Source organism: Triturus cristatus, chromosome 11 (assembly GCF_964204655.1).
Source record: "Triturus cristatus chromosome 11, aTriCri1.1, whole genome shotgun sequence".
Taxonomy (NCBI): domain Eukaryota; kingdom Metazoa; phylum Chordata; class Amphibia; order Caudata; family Salamandridae; genus Triturus; species Triturus cristatus.
This window is the reverse complement of record NC_140594.1, coordinates 1,181,643,671-1,181,663,705: the sequence shown is the minus strand read 5'-3', so window position 1 is coordinate 1,181,663,705 and position 20,035 is coordinate 1,181,643,671. Positions and strand designations below refer to the sequence as shown.

The window sequence follows — 20,035 nt, the reverse complement described above, 5'->3', positions numbered from 1 at the left end:
CAAGCATGGCCCACTTCACACTTATGTATCTTACGGGCTCCACTCTTGTCTACTAGCCATAAGCAAGCATCTTCACCTGATCGATTTTGGGAAGAGTGTCTACAAGCGCTATCACTATACTCCTCGTAGGAGGTAATTCATAGTTAGTGCGCCCTCTTACACTCATACTCAGTACTACAAGACCTGTACATATTGCAGTTTTTCCTAATGAGTGCATGGCTCCATTCTGCACCTGTGCGAAGGCACAGGCCTTTTTCATAAGACAGTACTTGATGTTCAGATTGCACATAGAGCTACAGAGTGTTCTTAAAAATGTGCTTTAACCCACAGACCTAGTTTACAGGTTGTTGACTTCTGTCTATAGGATAGCTTAGCCTGTGGTTTAACCCACTCATCAATCTTGCAGACTTTTAACTCCTAATAAGATTAGGAGAGGGGCTGGAAGGGGAGGGTTGGGAAAAGTCAGCCACGCCTGTGGGTTGGGTTAGCCAGACACAAACTCCAAGGAGAGGATTTCTCTATTCTGATTTTTTTTAAATAGTGCATTCTTGGCTAATATATGCCAGACTTCCCAGGAAGTGGTTATAGCACGGAGTGGCAATTTGAACCCTATTGTTTGGAGTGTCTCCTCACTCTTGCCAGCCCAGAATGGGGAATAAATATGGGGGATTTGCAGGAGGCCCTCAGATCCCTGTTTGAAACATCTGGAGAAGAACTGCCTGTCTGGACCCTTGGCCTGCACCACAGAAGGACTGCCAGGGCCGGATTGGCTGTAGCGGGCAACGGGCAATCCCCCAGTGCGCCGCACGGGTGGGGACCAGTTTTAGGCCCCTAGGGGCCGTTTTTGTTGCAGGGCCGTTTTTGCAGCATAGCTGCAAAATCGGCCCTGTAACAAAATCGGCCCTGGGAAAGAGCTCGGAGTCACCCCTAACCCACCCGGGGGTAGGAGGGGGTCGGCCGAGCACTTTGCCAGGGCCGGTTTTGGTTCTCAGTCCGGCCCAGAGGACTGCACCTGCTGCGCTCTCAAGGCTCCACACAAGAAGGTCTTTGCTTGTCTTATAGTACAAGGAGCGGACTCTCTGAGCAGAAACAGGTAGAAAAGTGCAGGAAGAAGCCACCTGTAACATGCACTGAAAGGACAACTCCAGCTGACAAGCTTCAACTGGATTTTCCTGACCAGGTGCCTTGTGGGAGATTGAGTCCCGGACCCCAAGAGGCAAGCCAGAGCTTCTGAGGCCCTGGCTGGTGCCGTTGGACACATTCTGACCCTCAGGAACCCTTTAAGAAGAACATCTGAAAGCTTGCCAACTTTTTGTCAACTTTTGTGAAAAAGCTTCAGAAGAAAACCGGCATCCACGACTAGAGCCAAGCCGGCGACGTTAAACTGATATTTGGCCTGACAGCACTGGTTTGTCCCGTTGAAAGCTTCAGAGCTGCTCGCCTTCGACGCTGATGGCAAAGACTTCCCCTGCTCACTGAGGCATCACCCTGCAGCAGGCCTCTGTCATCAACGCAACTTCCGTAATCGAGAACCCGAGGGAAAAAGTTCCAAAAATGTGACTGAAACAAAAAAGATGCCAAAATGTGACTGAAACAAGAAAGAGCCCAAAAAGTGACTATGTGCACCAGGACCTACCGCTTAATCTATCCAACCCGGGCTCCATTGCGGTCGGCCTAAACCTTTGTTGCGGTCCAGCGCGGCCAGATAGCCACGGTTGGCGCTTTCTTATTTTTGAGGCTAGAAAGCACATTTCTTATTAAAAATTTCAAAATGCATATCTCTGGTTCCCTACATTGGATTTTGGTCGTTTTGGTGTAATTGTAATGATAAAAATATTCTCTATTGTTCTACATTGGAGTTGGATTTTTATTGTGTTGTGTCTTATACATATTTACTGTTTTTGTAAAATTAAATGCTTTACACACCTGTCTCCTAAATTAAGCCGGACTGGTCATCTGCCAATCTACCAAGGGTTGATCAAGGATTACTGTATTGAGACTTGACTAGTGGTTGCCCTTATTAGTGGTTGTAGTTTTATTACTAGCTGTAGTTCCTACCTGCACCCACTAGTAACCCACTTCCCTACAGGAGGTACATTTCACAACTAGCTGTGCATTGAAAGAGTTTTGTTTGGTCAGTGAATTACTCTCCCGGTTTCGTTTCTGAGCCCTCACTGGCTGGTGTTTTTTCCACCTTTGGAAGCACGTTTTTTCCACCTTTGGTCACTCCTGGCATCGTCGGGACCTGCACTGCACCGCACATTTCCACAGACACGCACAGCACTTCTCCGACAGAAGTGTCCCTTCCTGGCTTCCGTAGAGGAGAACATGAGCAAAGATGAGGAAATGTTGGACTACTACTGCAGGGCCCTGATGATTCTGAGAGAAGTCGGAGCACAGGTGGTCCCTCGGGTGGGAGAACCGCACTTCCGCGAGACGTGCTTGGGTCGGTACGGCCACTCGGCCAGCAGGCTTTTGGCAGGTGAGCCACAGGTCCACAGGTGGCGGGGGGGGGGTGGAAGGAATTTCAGCTAGGATGAAATGCTGAGTTGTGAAATTTAACAAAATTTAACAAAAGTATTGTTTATGCTTTCCACTTGTTGCAGATCTGACAATGTACAATAGAATAATTTTCTATAGTATTAAGCAGGGCTTTAAGTGAGCCGGGTCTGAACGGTGCTCAGCACCGACAGTTCTTAAAAGTAGGTGCCGAGGCAGGTCCCTATCGGGCTCTCCATTTTTACCCTCAGAGTGAAAAAAAAGCTGCAGCCGCCACTGCTTTAGATCTAACTTTAAAGAAACTCACTTTTGAGTTTTTACAGCTCAACCTTGGAGCGCTGTACACGAGCCACACCACACAAGGACATGTTCATGTTTTGAATCACAGGATGTTGAGCTGACAGGAGTCTTGAACCTGCATTTCAGCTCGAAAGTCGGCAGCTCTAGCCTTACACCACAATCTCACATAACTAAAACATTTTCAAACTGATATACAACAAAGATACAAAGTCATAGTTGTTGCTTATTTATCTAATGCAATTTACAACCATTGACAAAGCCAATAGTCCTGGCTTGCCGTAGGTGTATTGTTACTTGTGTTATATATCTGGCTGAATGGACAGAAGCAGCAAAGTACCGGTCGGGCGGCCACTATACTAAGTGTAGATTTTTAGCTAAAGTGTTTAAGCCACGCCCTTAATTACATGGGCCACGCCCCTATGAGAGACCCCCCAGTTTTTTGATCCCACTCAAAGCCCTGGTATAGGTTTAATAGAGCGTGGAGATTCAGCGCTGCTTGGGGTTGCTAGGTAAATTCAAAACACCCGTTTGCCTTCACAAACGCTCTCTTTTTATTGTCCCTTCCCTGTTTGCACATCTAACTGCCTCCCAAAGTGTTTGGCGTAAGTGTGCACAGTGGGTAATTTTTTTTTCAGAATGCGATATATATCTGGGGGTTTAGGAAAAAAGTCTATAATGACATTGAAAATGCTTCGTATTTGAAAAAAAACGTAAATGTAAATGTGCAGACATAACATTCTGCGGCAGGGTCCCAGGGCTGGCACTTTTCTCCTGCGAAATATATCTGCTTTTCATCATTTTTGGGGAGTCCAGGAATGCTATGATTACTTACCGGTAATCCCCATTACTCTTAGTCCTACTCGTCCTCGACCCAGTCATCACTAATGAGGTATTCCACAAGACAGGAAACAAAACAGGAAACGCTTTTTAGACTCCACCCACCCTCCCGTCAGGGGCTATAAGAACCCAGCCAACCAAAAGCACATCCTGACATACCAAGCAACAAAGGCCTGGACAGGGAGGGCGGGCGGGAAGTATGACTGGGTCGAGGACGAGTAGGACTAAGAGTAATGGGGATTACCGGTAAGTAATCATAGCATTACCTCTACGTCCCTCGTCCTCGACCCAGTCATCACTAATGAGGCATACCAAAGCACCCCCAACAACAGGCCTTTGGCAAACCACACAGAAAACAGAGACCGAACACAAAGAGGCGTGCAGCAAAAATTTGGTTAATGAAAAAACACAGAACCAGGGAGGCGGAACAACCCCCACAGCACTCAACACACCACTACCGAAATTGGGTCGGTCAGACAGAGCACAATTCAAGCGAAAGTGCCTCACAAAAGAAGACTCAGAGGCCCACGTCCCAGCCCGACAGATTTCATCAAGGGAAACCCCAAGAAAAGCAGCCCAGGAAGCATAAACACCCCTAGTGGAACGGGCCTGAACACCAGAAGGGCAAGGCAAACCAGATCCCTGATAAGCCAAAGAAATAACAGACTTGATCCAGCGACCAAGAGTAAGCCGAGACGCAGCTTTACCCTGACCAGCCAAACCAAAAGTCACAAAAAGGGAGTCCGAGGAACGGAACCCCGCAGACCGTGCAACATAAAGGGAGAAAGCACGCCGCACATCCAAAGAGTGAAGTAACAACTCAGCAGGGGAAGAAGGAGAAGGACAGAAAGAAGGAAGAATCAACTCCTGAGAGCAATGAAACCTAGAACGAATCTTGGGAACAAAACCAGGATCCAAAGAAAGGACCACCGCGTCATCCAAGAAACGCAAAAAGGGAGGAGAACAACGCAAAGCAGTGAGTTCACCCAACCGCCTGGCAGAAGTCACAGCAACCAAAAACGCCACCTTAAAAGATAGAAACTTAAGGTCCACCGACTCCAATGGCTCAAAAGGAGCAGACTGCAGAGCACCCAAGACCAAAGAGAGATCCCAAGGAGGAACCGGAGAGCGTGAAGAAGGAGATGACAGAGAGAAACTCCGGAACAAACGGGAAACCAACAAACCATCCGCAGGAGGAAGAGAAGCCGGATCCCGGAAAGCCCGAAGAGCAGCCCACTGGCCCCTCAGAGTAGACAAGGCATAATTCTTCTGAAACCCATCCAAGAAAAACTGCAGAACGGAAGCGATAGGACAAGAGACAGGAGAGAGACCAAGCCCCGCACACCAAGAGGAGAAAGAAGCCCAATGTTTAGAGTAGGAGGACAAAGCGGAACCCCTACGAGACCCTTGCATCACAGAGATGAGGAGATCAGGCAAACCCCGGACCCCAAGCGACAACCGATCAACCTTCAAACCGCCAAGGTGAGAGGGACCAGGAGGGAAGGGGAGGGGGACCTCAGGGGAGATGGATAACGAGGCAGAATCCAAGGAGGGCCCACCGCCAGGTTCAACAACAAAGGGAACCAGGACCTCCGCGGCCAGTGAGGTAAGACCGCTACCACCTGGGCACCCAACCCCTGGACCTACAGCAAGAAGGCAGGAATCAGGGGGAAGGGGGGAGAAGGCGTACAGCAACCAAGGGGGCCACCGAAGAGACAACGCCTCCACCCCCCAAGCACCCGACTCCGGGGTCCGAGAACAAAACAGGGGGAGTTGAGCATCCGCCCGGGAGGCAAACAAGTCCAGCAGGGGAGTCCCGAACATCCGACAGAACAACCGGAACACCCTGGGGGAGAGACACAGGGAGAGGGAAGATGGAAACCAGCGACTCAAGGCGTCCGCCACCACATTGTCTACCCCCCGGATATGCTGAGTCGAGAGAGCCAGAAGATGACGCTCCGCCCAACCTGCAATCGCACAAGCCACCAAATTCAAGGAAGGGCTGCAAGTACTGCCCTGGTGGTGATGTAAGCCACAGTCACGGTGTTGTCCGACCTCACCAGGACATTGCACCCCAGCAGACGGGAATGGAAGAAACAAAGAGCCCTGGCCACAGCAGACAGTACCCTCCAATTGGACGAGCGACGGGACTCCATCCGGAGCCAGCGAGCCTGAACAGACCACTGTCCCAACGTGGCCCCCCAACCGGCCGCACTGGCATCCGTCGTCAACACCAAAGGGGGCGGCAGGTGAATCCACATCCCCTTCGAGAGATTCGCGGAATCCAGCCACCACTGGAGATCCGACACCACCCCCAAGGACACAGGCACAGACAGAGCATAGTCCTGAACTGGAAACGGCACCCAACACTGAACATGCCACAGCAGAGGCCGCAGATGAACCCTGGCCCAGGGCACCGTGAAGACAGCAGCGGCCATATGACCCTGAACCTCGAGCCACTGAAGAAGGGGGGCCGTAGCCTGGGACAACAAGATCCGCAACAGGGACTGAAGACGCCGAATCCGAGAATCCGGCAGGAACACGTAGCCCAGGACGGAGTCGAAGATGGCCCCAATGAAAGTCCGTCGAGTGGCAGGAAGAAGCTGGCACTTTGGAAAATTCACCAGAAAACCATGACTTTCTAGCGTAAGGATGGTCAATGAAAGGTGCTGAGACACGACCTCTGGGGAGGGAGCCTGGAGCAGCCAATCGTCCAGGTAGGGGAACACAGACACCCCCCCGGAGGTGAAGAAGGGCCACCAAAGGAGCAACCACCTTGGTGAACACACGTGCAGCGGACCGGAGACCAAACGGAAGGACACAGAACTGCCAATGACAACCCTCCAGGCAGAAACGCAGGAACATCTGATCCTCCCGGGCCACCGGCACATGAAGGTAGGCGTCCTGGAGATCCAGAGTAGTAAACACCCATCCGGCCTGAATCAGCGGGACCACTCGCTGCAAGGTCTCCATCTTGAACGGGATCTTCTTCACAAATAGGTTCAGACTCCGGAGATTGATGACAAGCCGGAACCCCCCCCGTGACTTACGGCACCAGGAAAACAATCGAATGGGTCCCCAGACCCCACTCCAACCAGGGAACGGGAACAATAGCGTTCTTGAAAAACAGGGCCTGAACACCGTCCCTCAAGGATTGGCGACGGGAGTGGCACAAGGGAGTCGGAGTCCGCACCACACCCGAGGGAGGCAGAAACTCGATCCGATACCCCCGGTCCAGGACATCCAGCACCCACTGATCCGAGGTTGACAGACGCCAGGCTGGAAGGAACAACCTAAATCTCCCACCAACCATGGGCGTCACTCCAGTGGGATCCACGAACGGAGGGGCATAGTCAGGAACGCTGCGGCCCAGGACCAGCATCACGAGGAGGCTTCTTCTGGACCATCCGAGGGAAACCACGACCAGCTCCACAAGAACCTTTAAAGGAGGATTGCTGAAACCGGGAAGGTTGACAAAAAGACTTGGCCTGCGAAGAGGAAAAATCTTTACGGGAAGGATGCCTCCGGAAGGAAAAGGAATGTATTCGTTCTTTAAACACTTTATGCAGTTTGTCTTCCAAGGCATCCCCAAAGAGACGAGGGTCAGTAAAAGGTAAACGTAAGGCCATGGACCTCTGGGCGGCATCAGTATTCCAACCTTTCAACAACAGATTCCTACGAGCCGCGATAGAGGAACCACAAGACAGAGCAGAAGCACGTACGGAATCAAAGGCAATATCCGATAGGAACTCAGCCTGACGTTCCAACGATTCCAGTAAATCCGGACAGCAACCACCCTCCTGCATAGTCGAGAACAAAGTCTTAAAGTCAGTCAAGAGTGACAGCGCCACATAAGCACCGTAAATACCTGCATGGACGGCAAGGTGAGAACCAGCAGAGGATTTGCGCAAAGCAGTGTCAATCTTTTTATCCACTCCATCGCGAAGAATGTTATCATCAGCCATGGAGGGACGACCAACCAAACTAGCGACAAAGGAGTCCACACGCACAGACGCAGGAAAAGACACCTCCATGTCCTGCAAATGGTAGAGCTTCGACATGAAGCGCGGCAACATAATATGATCAGGGTCTTACCACTCATTCAAGAGTACATCCATCACAAATGGATGTACAGGAAGCGAAGACGTAACAGGCTTCCTAAATTGCGGTAGAACTGCATCCGAAGAAGCACTGGCCACAGCGTCATCTGGGAACCCCATGTTCACACGCACATGAGAAGTAAGTCCGGCAACAGTTCCCTGGAGACATACTTCCCCTTTAGATCCACCGCACTCAAAGAAGCATCATCAGAGAATCCCTAAGAGGAAATGGCAGAAGAAAGGGCCGCGTACCCACCAGAACGACCCCCAGCAGACTTCATGGAGGACTTCAGGTCAGACAAGGTCTCCAAAATAAGACGCTTCAAACGGCCATCATCCAGCTTGGGACGCTACCCAGGGGGTACAGGATCCCCACTGTCCTGAAGAGAAGAGGAAGAAGACACAGGAGACACATGTCTCCTCTACCTATGATGCTTCCCCATCAAAAAGCAGCAGCGAGCGAAGGAGTAAGTAGTGACAACCCACCTCCATAATTAAAGAAAAGGAATCGTGAAAAACCCCGCCCCCAATCGAGGCAAAAAGTGGGTGTGTCTGAAGACAGTACCTGAAAACAAGGCAGCGCGCGGCCGCCGAAGGCAGAGAGAAGCAGCAGCGCAACCGGAGCCCACCCGGGGCGCCGCGACCAACCCGGAAAAGGAAGGAGCACTCGGCCCCCAACCTGAGCGCTCCAAGGTCCGACAACAGCAGCGCAACCGGAGCCCACCCGGGCGCTGTCAAGACCGCCGCAGAATGAAGGAGCACTCGGCCCCCAACCCGAGTGCACCAAAAACAGGAAACGGAGCGCCCGGACCCCACCCCGGGCGCTCCAACCGGAAGGCGGAATTACAAAAACAGACGGAGCGCCCGGCCTCGCAAACCGGGCGCTCCATCATGACTGCCCCGTCTGACAGCAATGGCAAAGAGCACACCGGGTGCCCTATCCAGGATGCATACGGAGCGCCCGGACCCCAAACCGGGCGCTCCGCAACTGAGAGACAGACGGAGAAGCGGAGCACACGGTGCAACCCGAGAGCACCCTAGCGAACCCCAGGGAGCGCCTGGAACCGCCACACGGACGCTCCCTCAAGGCAAACATACTCACCCCACAGCCAGAGCCCCCAAATCCACCAAGGCAGGGGAAAACTCACGTGACCAGCAACCGGAACAGCACGAACAGGAACCCAGGAAGCCAGTACAGCCCAGCAGGACCAGCAGCCAGGAGCCTGTAGAGTCCAGGAAGCCCAGCAGCCCGACTCAACGAAGTCCCACGGAGGACCAGCAGCGCCCCCAAAGCCCAGCATAGGAGGACACCACAAGACAACACGAAGCAGGTAAGTGCCCGGCACCTACCCCAGCGTCCCCGTCAGGTCCACTGTCAGGAAACAAAACAGGATGTGCTTTTGGTTGGCTGGGTTCTTATAGCCCCTGACGGGAGGGTGGGTGGAGTCTAAAAAGCGTTTCCTGTTTTGTTTCCTGTCTTGTGGAATACCTCATTAGTGATGACTGGGTCGAGGATGAGGGACGTAGAGGTAATGCTAGGTGTTGGTATTTTTAAGTTTATGCGAATGTTTTAAAGCACACAGGTGCATATATAAGAAATGTATTAAACAGGAGCCTCCAGATATGATAGCGTAAAAGCACTGCCATGCACAAATACATCGAGGCGCACAAATATGGTGTCAAAATGATTCTTTCCTTCAAAGGTGTCTTCCTACACTACTTATAAGAGGGATGACAAAAATATTGTATCAAAAATGTGGTGGAACCCAGTTCACATAGAAAGTCACTTCCGATCGCAGCTCATTTTCGGGAACATTCGCTCTGGTGCATAAATTAACTCCGAAGTCGCTTTACAGGGAAATGCTTTGTTTATTGGTGCAGATGAGACATGCCAAAAATGTACCGCAGCCCGTTTTGGCATCACCATGCCCTGAGCACGGGTGGGGGCGTCCTGTTACTGGCTACTGTCCGAGTGCAAAACACATCGACATAAACAAGTGCCGAGCGAGCAGCCCTCCCCGCACGGAAACAGATTCACCGTTTTGGAAAGTCTCCTAATCAACATTTCCTGTGAAGCGCCTTTGGAGTTAATTTATGCACCGGAGTGAATGTTTTTCGAACGTTGGCGGTGACGGAAAGAGGATATATATATATATATATATATATATATATATATATATATATATATATATATATATATATATATATATATATATACGCACTCAACAAAAAAGTAATTTTAAATATTAACATAATTATATAAAAAAACAAATTACCATTTTAAATATATAAAAACATAAAACTGCGTTATATGTATATTGATATATATATATATGTGTGTGTATATGAATATTCACACACACAAACACACATATAACAGAATGTATTAGTAACATATTTACAATTTAAGAAAATACAAAAATATTAACAGCAAAAACAATTCTAAAACATATATAACAGAATATAATAAATAATTTAAATAATATAATGCAATTCAAAAATACATCTTAAAAACAACCATATAAATAATATAAGAAAAGAAATACAAATTATTCGACAAATATAAAACATACAATGCTCTCAATGGCAGGTGTGCAGCAGGCAGGCTGGGTACTCTGGCAGCAGTGAGATATTTCCCGAGATCCATTCCTTCTTTTTTTATTTGATTTTTTTTGCATATATAGCGCAAACTCGACCCGAAGGTATTGGAGCGCTTTACACGAGCACCGTATTTACATTACACATTCAGGCACGGGGAGATTAAGTGATTCGCCCAGAATCACAGGATGTGGACGCGACCTCGAGGCTCGAACCCTGGTTTCCAGCACCAAAGTCGACAGTCTAGATTCAGAAGTGCTTGAGGACATCTCTGTACCGGGAGCAGGTGTGGGGTGCCGGTGACATGGAGGTGCCACTGCCCGCGGACCCGCTGGCTGATGCTGTTTCCAGAGACAATTACAGCGCCTGGAGGCTCAAAAACAAGCAGCTCTATTGTCGTCTGGCAGTTTACAAATCGCTAATTTTACCCTAAAAATGACCTTTCTCTTGATTCAATAGAACCAAGACGGGAAAAACTGGGGGGCATATTCACAAGCCCCTTTCAGTGACGTTGTAGTGGCGATAGGGGCCTCGCCTTATTCACAAGGCAGCGTTAGGCCACTTAACGTGGTTTAATGCCGCCTTGTGAATAGGCCCCCTTTCACGCTGTGTTTAGTGCGAAACGGGCGTGCAGTGGGTGTTGTGGTGGGCGTTCCACCGCAACACCCATTGATATTTACGCTGCCCCATATTCACAAGGGCAGCGTAAATAGGAGCTAATGCCAAACTTAAGACCAGGAAAACCCTCGTCTTAAGTTGGCGATACGAGGAGAAATGCTTTATTTCTCCTCGTTTTTGCATTTTCCATGTGTGCTGCCTTGTGCAGCACACATGAAAAATGCAAAAGGCCATTGTTTATGTACTGGAAGGTATCCCTTCCTGTACATAAACATTTTTTTTTTTAAATGCCGTTTTGTACCTTACATGTGTGCTGCATGAAGCAGCACACATGTAAGTTACAAACTGGCATTTTAGGTTTGTTGGCTTATGTGCCGGAAGGGAAACCTTCCTGTACATAGACAAACCTCCCCTGCACGCAGACGCCCTTGCACTCTGCTGCAAGTGTGCCTGTGTTGGCGCTAAGTTGTGACACTTAGCGCCATCACAGGGGGAAAAGCAAGGCTGGGCCATGTACTTGTGAATATGGTGCAGCCCTGCTAACGCCTCTCTCCACCACTTCCTTGTGAATATCCCCCTGGGAGTGGTAGCAGTGTGCTCCGCCTTGGCCTGATGAACGAAGAGACAGGTTTCAGTTTCACGCTGACAGTTAAAAGTTTTCAAAGTTTGATGATAGCTCTGTCTGACAGGTACAGGCAGAATTATACAAACAGCGAATGCATGAATGAATGGAGGCATTTGTCGTCATGGCTTTATGTAGTAAACTAAGAAAGGGAATGCAAAAATAATATTAATTCTTTATATTAATTCACTAAAACAACGGGAGAGAATGTGGCCTAATGGCTAGGGCGGTCGACCTCAGAGGTGGAGAATCAGGTTCAAGGCTCGACAGGGGGCGCTCAACATTCTGTGATTCTGGAAAAATCACTTACTCCCCCGTGCCTGACAAAAATTAAAGTGTCCCATCGTAAAGAAACTGGTGCTCATGTACCTTCAGGTCTAGTCCGGGCTAAATAAAACTCCTAAAAACAAAAAGATTATGGAAAAAGAACTATGCACCCTACTGTGTTCAAACGGAAAGAAGTTAGGAGACAAGAATAAAGTGGGTTAGGTAGGGGAAGAGCTAAGATGGAGAATGGAAGGAGGCCCCCCTCAAAAAGAGGATAAAAAAGGTGGAGCATCAAGAAAAGGAAAATAAACTAATTTAAGATGGACGGGGGCTAGGGAGAAGTCCCTCCCCCCAAAAAAAAGGAGGAATGGGGAAAGAAGAGGAGGAGGAAGAAGGAATGTAGGGGGGCAGTAGTGAAAAGGGGATAGGGGGAGCAGCCCACAAAACAATAATTAATCAAATGAAATATCATCTAATGAGAGGACGGAAGGGGTAAGGGAAAAGGGATCAATGCAAACCTTGTAGAAGAAGCTGCCAGTGAGACCCCATTTTACAAGTTGAAAAGGCATTTGTTTTTTACAAAAAGTAAAAAGCCAAGTGTAAATAAGAGATTTCTGGGAATTGGTTATTGCCAAAAGGTAAATGCCAATCATCTTGGAAATGTTAATTCAACAGTTAGTTGAAATGGTTTCTCAGTACTGGCATTCCATGATTGTAGTTTTCTAGTAATTCACATACAGCCCTCCTCAAGATCCTGGCTCGAAGAGAATTGCAAGTCATGGTACCCCCACCGTCCCACGGGACAAGTTACCTATGAACTGGTTTATATCTTGCAGGAGAGGGAACTTTTGTTGCAATGGTGACGGAGTTCCCTCCCGTCTAACACTATGGTCCGCCTGCCCGATTTCTGCCTCTGCCATCAATAAACTTCGATGGAGGAAGGGCCTTGGAAGATTTGGCTGTTATCTGCCAATCTAATGTAAATGAGCCGACATATAGCCATTTGTCAATGACGGCACTGCCAGGAAAAACCAGGTGGTAGGTGGCACTGAAAAGGGCTCAATACTTCCATAGCGAGAGGGGCTTTGTTTTTTATTTTTTTTATTTTTATATATTTTTTAAATTGCTACGTTTGCTGTACGGCCCCATCATGTTGACGGAGCCCCACAGTAAATTTACAATGCATTGACAGAAAACACTGTGACGGAAGTTCCTGCCATTGCTAGAAGAGTCCTCTGGACAGGCGCACATTTCTACATTTGGCACCTCCGTCAGGGCAATGGAGTAATTTACTCCGTCACCCTGGGCACATAGCGCATTAGTACTTGGGGCGCTATTCACAAAGGTAATTTTACCCTGGCAGCGCTAAGAGGCATAGGGGCCTCTTACCAGAACTATTAGAAATGACATTTTAAAATATAAAGTAGGCTTTGTCTATGGGAATCCCTTAAAAATCTTTCAGTAACTGGGGCAGGAGGTAGGGCCGCTTTTACAGGTAGACAGTAGCGGCACTCTGTCCACCACTGGTTCAGGAGGAGGCAGAAGAGAAGTGTTCTCAGCATCTTCCTGACAGACAAGCCCCTCGGTTGAGTCCTCGGTGCCCGAGGCAGGAAGACACCGTAAGAAAATCAAACCCTTCATTCCTCCAGATGTTTTCAAATTGGTTTTCCAATCTCTATTCCTCTCTGAACTGGATTACAGCAACACTATCCACACCGGAACCCCTAAAGTACACCTAGCCCCCCTTAGAGCTGTGCTCAACTTGGCGGCCAGACTCATCACTGACTGTAAATGTTTTGACCACATCACTCCGGCCCTTAAATCCCTAAATTGGCTATACATTGAATGCAGATGTTTTTACAAGACTGTCTGCATCACACACAAAGCTCTTCACCAACAATCCCCGCTATACCCAACTAACAAACTCAATAAAGTGGGCCTCTCCAGATTGACGAGAAGCTCCAATGCTCTCCTCCCCGTCCCTCCGCTACTAAAAAAGAAAACCACCCAATCTTGCTCCTTCTCCGGTAATGTCCTGAACATCTGGAATGCCCTTCCTAGGGACCTATGCTGCAACCCTTCCTACTTCAGCTTTAAAAAAAACTAAAACATCACCTTCTCAGTAAATTTTGGGGTTCATAAGTTCACTTCTATAACCTTGCTTACGGCTTCTCCCAAACTGGTCATCTTTCTGTTCTTCCTGGCCCTCTCTCCGCCATCCCTTTTTTCCCTTTTATTCCTGTTTTACCCTGACCCTACCCCCTTTCCTCGTCACATCCCCTTCTACTACCCTTACCCCCCTACCCCGACTATTCTGCCTTGTCTATTCTCTCCTCTGTGTCCTGAGTTATTACCCCCATCATATTCTGAGACGTATCTAGTCTATCTTTCTCCCTTGATTTCCCCCCTTAAAGTGATATGTAATTGCTTGTTTTGTTGACCTGGAATCAATTGATTCCCTTGATTCTTTCTTCGCATGTTAAGTGCTTTTTGCCCCCTATTGAATTTAAGTGTGTAAGTACCTGCTTGTTTTGTTTTTCTCCATGAACAATTGCTTTATCCTGACTGCTCCTGCTCATGTAAAGCGCTCTGATACCTCCGGGTCTAGCCAGCGCTATATAAAACCTTTCAAATAAATACATAAAGGAAGTTCCAAAGTTTGGCAGTCACCCTTACAGGGTCAATTCCAGGTGAGAGATGGTTGGATCTTGTCGTTTTCAGTAGTAAAGAGTCTTTTCTCCTCAGGCATCGCTGTCCTCAGTAAAGGGTAAATGTATGGACAGGTAAGGTGGGTGACATAGAAGAAGGACTTGTTGTTGAGGCTCAGTTTAGTTTGTGACAATGAACATGAACAACTTCATCTTTAAGAACTGTGAGGCATATTTACAATAACTGGTGCATCCCTGCGTATCAGCAGGGATGCGCCAGTTATTGTGCGCCACGGCTCCGCCACCATGGATGCGCCGCATTTACAATGCGGCGCACCATGGGGCAAAAATGTGACGCATCTGTGCCGTAAAAGTGGCGCATTGCTGGAGTTGCGTCGCAGCTCCAGCAATGCTCTGCGGGGCCCTATCTTGTTAATGCTGCTTCAATCCTTACGCCTGCTTCAGGCAGGCTTAGAGTTTTGACGCAGCATGGGCCTAAAAGTGACTGAGTGAAATCTTGTAGATTTCAATTAGCCACTTTTAGGAGGCGTTCCTGCGCCGGAACGCTCCCCCCTATGCAGGAACGCCTACATGTGGCGCAGGGCTTTACAATGTGACGCATCTCCCAGATGCGTCATGTTGTAAGTACCCCGCACCATGGCGCAGGATTTGCGCTGCGGCTGCGTCATAAAAGTGACGCAGCGGAGGCGTAAATGAGGCGCAAGGGGCTTGTAGATCAGCCCCTGTTTGTCTAGTGTGCAGTTGTCAGTTGTTAAGACACCAATGCTATTTTAGCGCAAGATCTAATCACGATGTGCCAGTCTCCCCCTAATGAATTTGTTTGCTACAACTTGTTCAAGTTTTTAAAGAGTTTCTTAAAGTTATTTTAAAGAAAAAGTGCTCAAATCTAATAATTTTAACTATTGTAAATTGTTCATGCGGACCACAAACTATTATTGCTTGTTTTCCCTCATAAAGAGCTTTTAAAATGTTTTTAATAACATAATCTAATATTTTCTGTCTTATGTATTTGTATTTGCTGACCTCAGTTGAGGTCTGAATCAAATCACATTATTTGTCAATTGTCAATTTGTCAATTGTATGGACAGGTAAGGTGGGTGACATAGAAGAAGGACTTGTTGTTGAGGCTCAGGTGGGGTTGTCTCCATGCACATGAACGACTTCCTCTTTAAGAACTGTTTGTCTAGTGTTCAGTGTCCACCCACATCCACCGAGGCCTCTGGAATTATACGGTAAATCGAGACCAGATGATGCAGCACGGTTGACTGAGTTATGAGACAGAAAAATGCCAAATGACGTGGAACAATGCGGCGCATTCTGTGTCAGTCTCGTTTCACGGACTTGTCTTTTTAATATATGTTAATAGAACTTTCTGGGTAAAAAAAAACCCTTCCCTGGTATCAGGTAACCCTAGCAGACCAATCAGCATCCTAAAAGAGAGCGGTTAACCTTGGTAAAGGGTCTGCCACTCCTCGTGTGGCAACTTTTGATCCGTTTGAGTTTGAAAGTAGTTTTAGGAAATTTGAAAAATGATGTAGCAGATAGGCTGTGCAACAAGTAAATCCATAATTATGTGGAAAACATTACAACCGCATAGTTGCAGAATTCCAATGGCCTTGGCAACCATTTAATCCCACAGTCGTTGCGCACACTGGTTGTTGTTGCAGTGTGCTACCTTTCGGCCTTGGGAGAATTGAATGGCGAGTCAGCCCTACAGTGAATACAACTAGTTCCTTGCAATGAAAGCCGGTCTCTCCCCCATAATCGTAAAAAAGAATTAAGAAGAGGTGAATCTCACCACTAGCAGTGCGCTGAAAGAGTTAAGTTTGCTCAGTGAATGAGTGTCTCAGTTTCGTTTCTCAGTCCTCACTCGCAGGTGTTTGTCCACCTTTGCCACACCCTGGGACCTGCAGCGAACATTTCCACAGTCAGACACGCACAGTGCCTGCAGCGAACATTTCCACAGTCAGACACGCACAGCGCCTGCAGCGAACATTTCCACAGTCAGACACGCACAGCGCTTCTCTGAAAGAAGTGTCCCTTCCAGGCTTCCATCGAGGTGAACATGGGCAAAGAAGAGGACATCTGGGACTACTACTTCAGGGACTTGATGTTTCGAGAGAAGCCGAAGGATGAGTGGTCCCTGGTGTGGGAGAACAGCACTTCCGCCGGACGTGACTGGAGGCGGCACGAACAGCAGGCCTTTGGCAGGTGAGACACGGGGGTAATCCGTGCTGACTGGGGTCGCTGTGTAAGTCCATAACTTCCGGTTGCATTCACAAACATTGTTTATTTTTCCTTCCCTGTTTACTCACCTGACTACAGACCCCACAATGTTTGGTGTATGTGTGTACAGTGGGTGAAAAAATGTCCAAAGTGCGACATGTTTTTTGGGGTTGAGTATAGAGGTGGGTGAGCCAGACAACTCATGGGAAGAGCCGAGCCAGGAGTCCGGCTTAGATGTATGAGTCCAAATACGACCGGAGCCCCCTCCACAAAAAACAAAAAAAATCAGCATTAGAACCATGATTATTTTTTTTGTAAGTGACAGTTGTGCTGAAAACAGCAGCCGCGCCGGTAGAAGGCTGGCCGAGCCGTTCACTCTTTGCCGTTCCATCTCTTTCTCTAATCTCCCCCTCACCTCCTTCTACCTCTCGCCCTCACCACCTCAGGCCCCCCCTTCTAATTTAGCAGCATCTGCATGAGAACAACAGTGCCACTGAGCACCCCCTCTCCTACATGTAGCAATTTTTATAGCAAAGGCAGCTTCCCTACCTGACCCCCCCTCACCCCTGTACCCCCGTGTACTCTCCCTGCTGCGAGAGAGCCTTTGGTCTTTGAGAGGATGTTTTTTAATCCCCCAAAAGCCAGGAAATCATCAAAACTCAGAGCTGGAAATCAATAATGTGTAGATACTTTTGTGAATCAGAACGCAGTGTCGAAATTCTGTATTTTGCAGCAGAATGAGTCGGTTAAATGAAGATTACATACATTGTTGTCATAAGTAGGCCTGGGCGGAATTTTATTTGCACTCGCGGAATTGGAAACATTTGGCGACTCCGCGTTACTCTGTAGATAGCGTTCCCGCCAAATTTCACCAGTCACTGCATGATGGGATTTTTTTCTCCTTCAAGCAACGCAATGACTACGGGAACAGAATGGGTGCTGGAGAGCGTGAGCGAAATTTGGCCTCCCCTAGCGTGGTTTCCAAATGCTAGGAGAACTTCTGATAAGATTTTCTACTCGGGTGGCAGCAAAATCTACTCGAAAATACTGTAGTGCCGTTCGTGCAGATTTTCTGCACAGAATGGGCTACCGGCACTAAATTGCAGCACGAACAGCACAGCGTGCATTTTCAGCTCCTTGGCAGCACTCCGCCGAATCTTGAGGAGTTTTTATGTAACTCCGTGGAATTCCCCAGAGTGAAATTCTGCATGTTCCGCCCACCCCTAATCCCAAGTGAGTGGCACGCACATTTGGCAGTTTTCTCAGAGATTAATATGAGCTATTGATAATTTTGTTTTTTTCCGGAATGGCCAGCAGTTGGCACTTTCATACGCATTTTAATAACATCATTTGTCTTCATTTTTTTTATTTATGTCAATGTTTAAAGCACACAAGTACCCATATACAAATGTACTGAACAGTAACCTATAGATATGATAGCATAAACGCACTCAGTAGTTCCATTAAAATTAATATGTTAGAAAACAATAATAAAGAATTGATTTTAAAATATAATAAAATATATACAAACATTTTAAAAATAAACCAGTTAAAGTATAAGTTTTGGATAAGGAGGTGTACAATATTATAATATTATCATCTATATTATTAGAGATATTTAACCATCAATAAAGTTAAAGATATTAAGAACATTAGAGATATGTTACTCATTTAAGCATGGCAAGTCTGTTGCTTAATAATCAATTACGATTACTTTATATCATTTTAAAATACTTTTAAAGAGATTTCTTCTTGTACTTGCTGTTTTAAGTTCACTTTTCAAAGAAGAAGGCGGCCAGCTTGTGTTGTTTATTTCTGGTTTGATCAGACTTGATATGAAATTAATGATAAGAATACGTGCCGGCAGCAACAAAGTGGAACTCATTTTAATAACCTCAGACATTTACAGCTTCTGTGAACACAGCATTATTAAAATCTTGGACTGTAGGTTGAACAGTTGTAATACAAACTATCATGCAGAAAATATAGAGGCTCTATAGAAAAGGGAACCAGGAGCTTTGAGGTCCAGCACACGTGCTCTTTGTGTCAATTAGGTATCAGAAAAGGGTGTGCAGTTCCTTGCACACAACAGTTAGAGTGTATCGCTTCCAGGAAGGGGAATATGCTCCAATAGGGCCAAGGGCCCTCACACACCCCGAAGGGTGTCATGCTTCATCAATGGGCTTTCTCCTCATCTCGCCGGCGTTGCAAAACCCAACGGGCACCCACTAGGGGCCTCTTTGCCGTAGATCTTTTGTAGCTGTCAGGTGAAGTGGGGGTCTGTGGGCTTGAGTGGTATGTGTAGGATGGTGGTGAAGTGATAGGCTAAAATAGGTGTCGTGATGCTCAGAGTCACAATATTTTAATGGAGGAGTTCACTACCCAAATTAAAATAATTTTTGTGCTGACTTAGAATATTATGGTCCTAGTTAGCTAAGTGAGTATAAAAATGGTCGACATGTTTCTCGCCTTGGTATGTCAGGAGGGTTAAATGACGATTCTTCAGGACCTTAAGTGCAAACGTACTCTACACTGTGACTGAGTTCATGAAGTTATAGTGCTCTGGTGAAGGTAAACACTCACACATGGAATCAAACAATAACATTATGTACCTTCGATAAATATTGAATAAACCTGGAACACAAGAAATAGACATACATGACATGGAAGCAGATGATACCCACAACAACAAACACAGATTGATTATATATGGCATGCAAGCAAATTCATAACTGTATGCCCCACGTGACATGATACAAAATGCCACCATCCGTACGTAGCTCAGTGATAGTGATTCTCATAACATGGGCTAAGTACAACATCATGAATGCCTATTTGCGTCCTAGGTAGAAAAGGTTCAGTGTTAAGACCATTCCGGTCGCCGTGTTTTACCGCGAGTTAAGAGGTTTTCTTGTGATTTGGTCCTCATACTTACTCAGACGCCTAGTGGCATTTGCTTCCTCGGAAGGAGGAGTGAGAGGGGTTCTTTTATGTACACTTGCGGTGTGCACATGTGTAGCCGCGAGCATATGTTCTATCAAAAATCTGAAGGGCCGCATCGGCCGCCATATTGGCGCTGATACAATTCAGTTGTACTCTATGGTTTTGTAGTCGGGACAGTGGATTTGAATGAAATTGAAGGGCAAGATGGAATGTTATGTGTTTTAAAAGCCACTGGCAAAGTCTCAGTTGATGTCAAAGTTTTTTCTCACGGTGCACAAGATCCTCTCTCTATACAACATTGGGATGGGATTTTTTTACATGTATTATATTTATGATAAAGTGAACCCTGATTGTCT

At 47.3% G+C, this 20,035-nt stretch overlaps 1 protein-coding gene across 2 annotated transcripts in view; it reads left to right on the top strand.

Moving 5' to 3' along the window:
* The first annotated feature begins 16,378 nt into the window (after positions 1 to 16,378).
* LOC146788680 (receptor-transporting protein 3-like) overlaps positions 16,379 to 20,035 on the top strand; it is a 29,903-nt gene continuing 26,246 nt past the window's right edge. For both annotated transcript variants that reach the window (XR_014970897.1, XM_085635910.1), the window contains exon 1: positions 16,379 to 16,721. Coding sequence is in view for 1 of the 2 variants with exons in the window: in XM_085635910.1 (XP_085492036.1) it covers positions 16,576 to 16,721 (146 nt within the window). In the remaining variant the exon portion in view is untranslated. The remainder of the gene's footprint in view (positions 16,722 to 20,035) is intronic.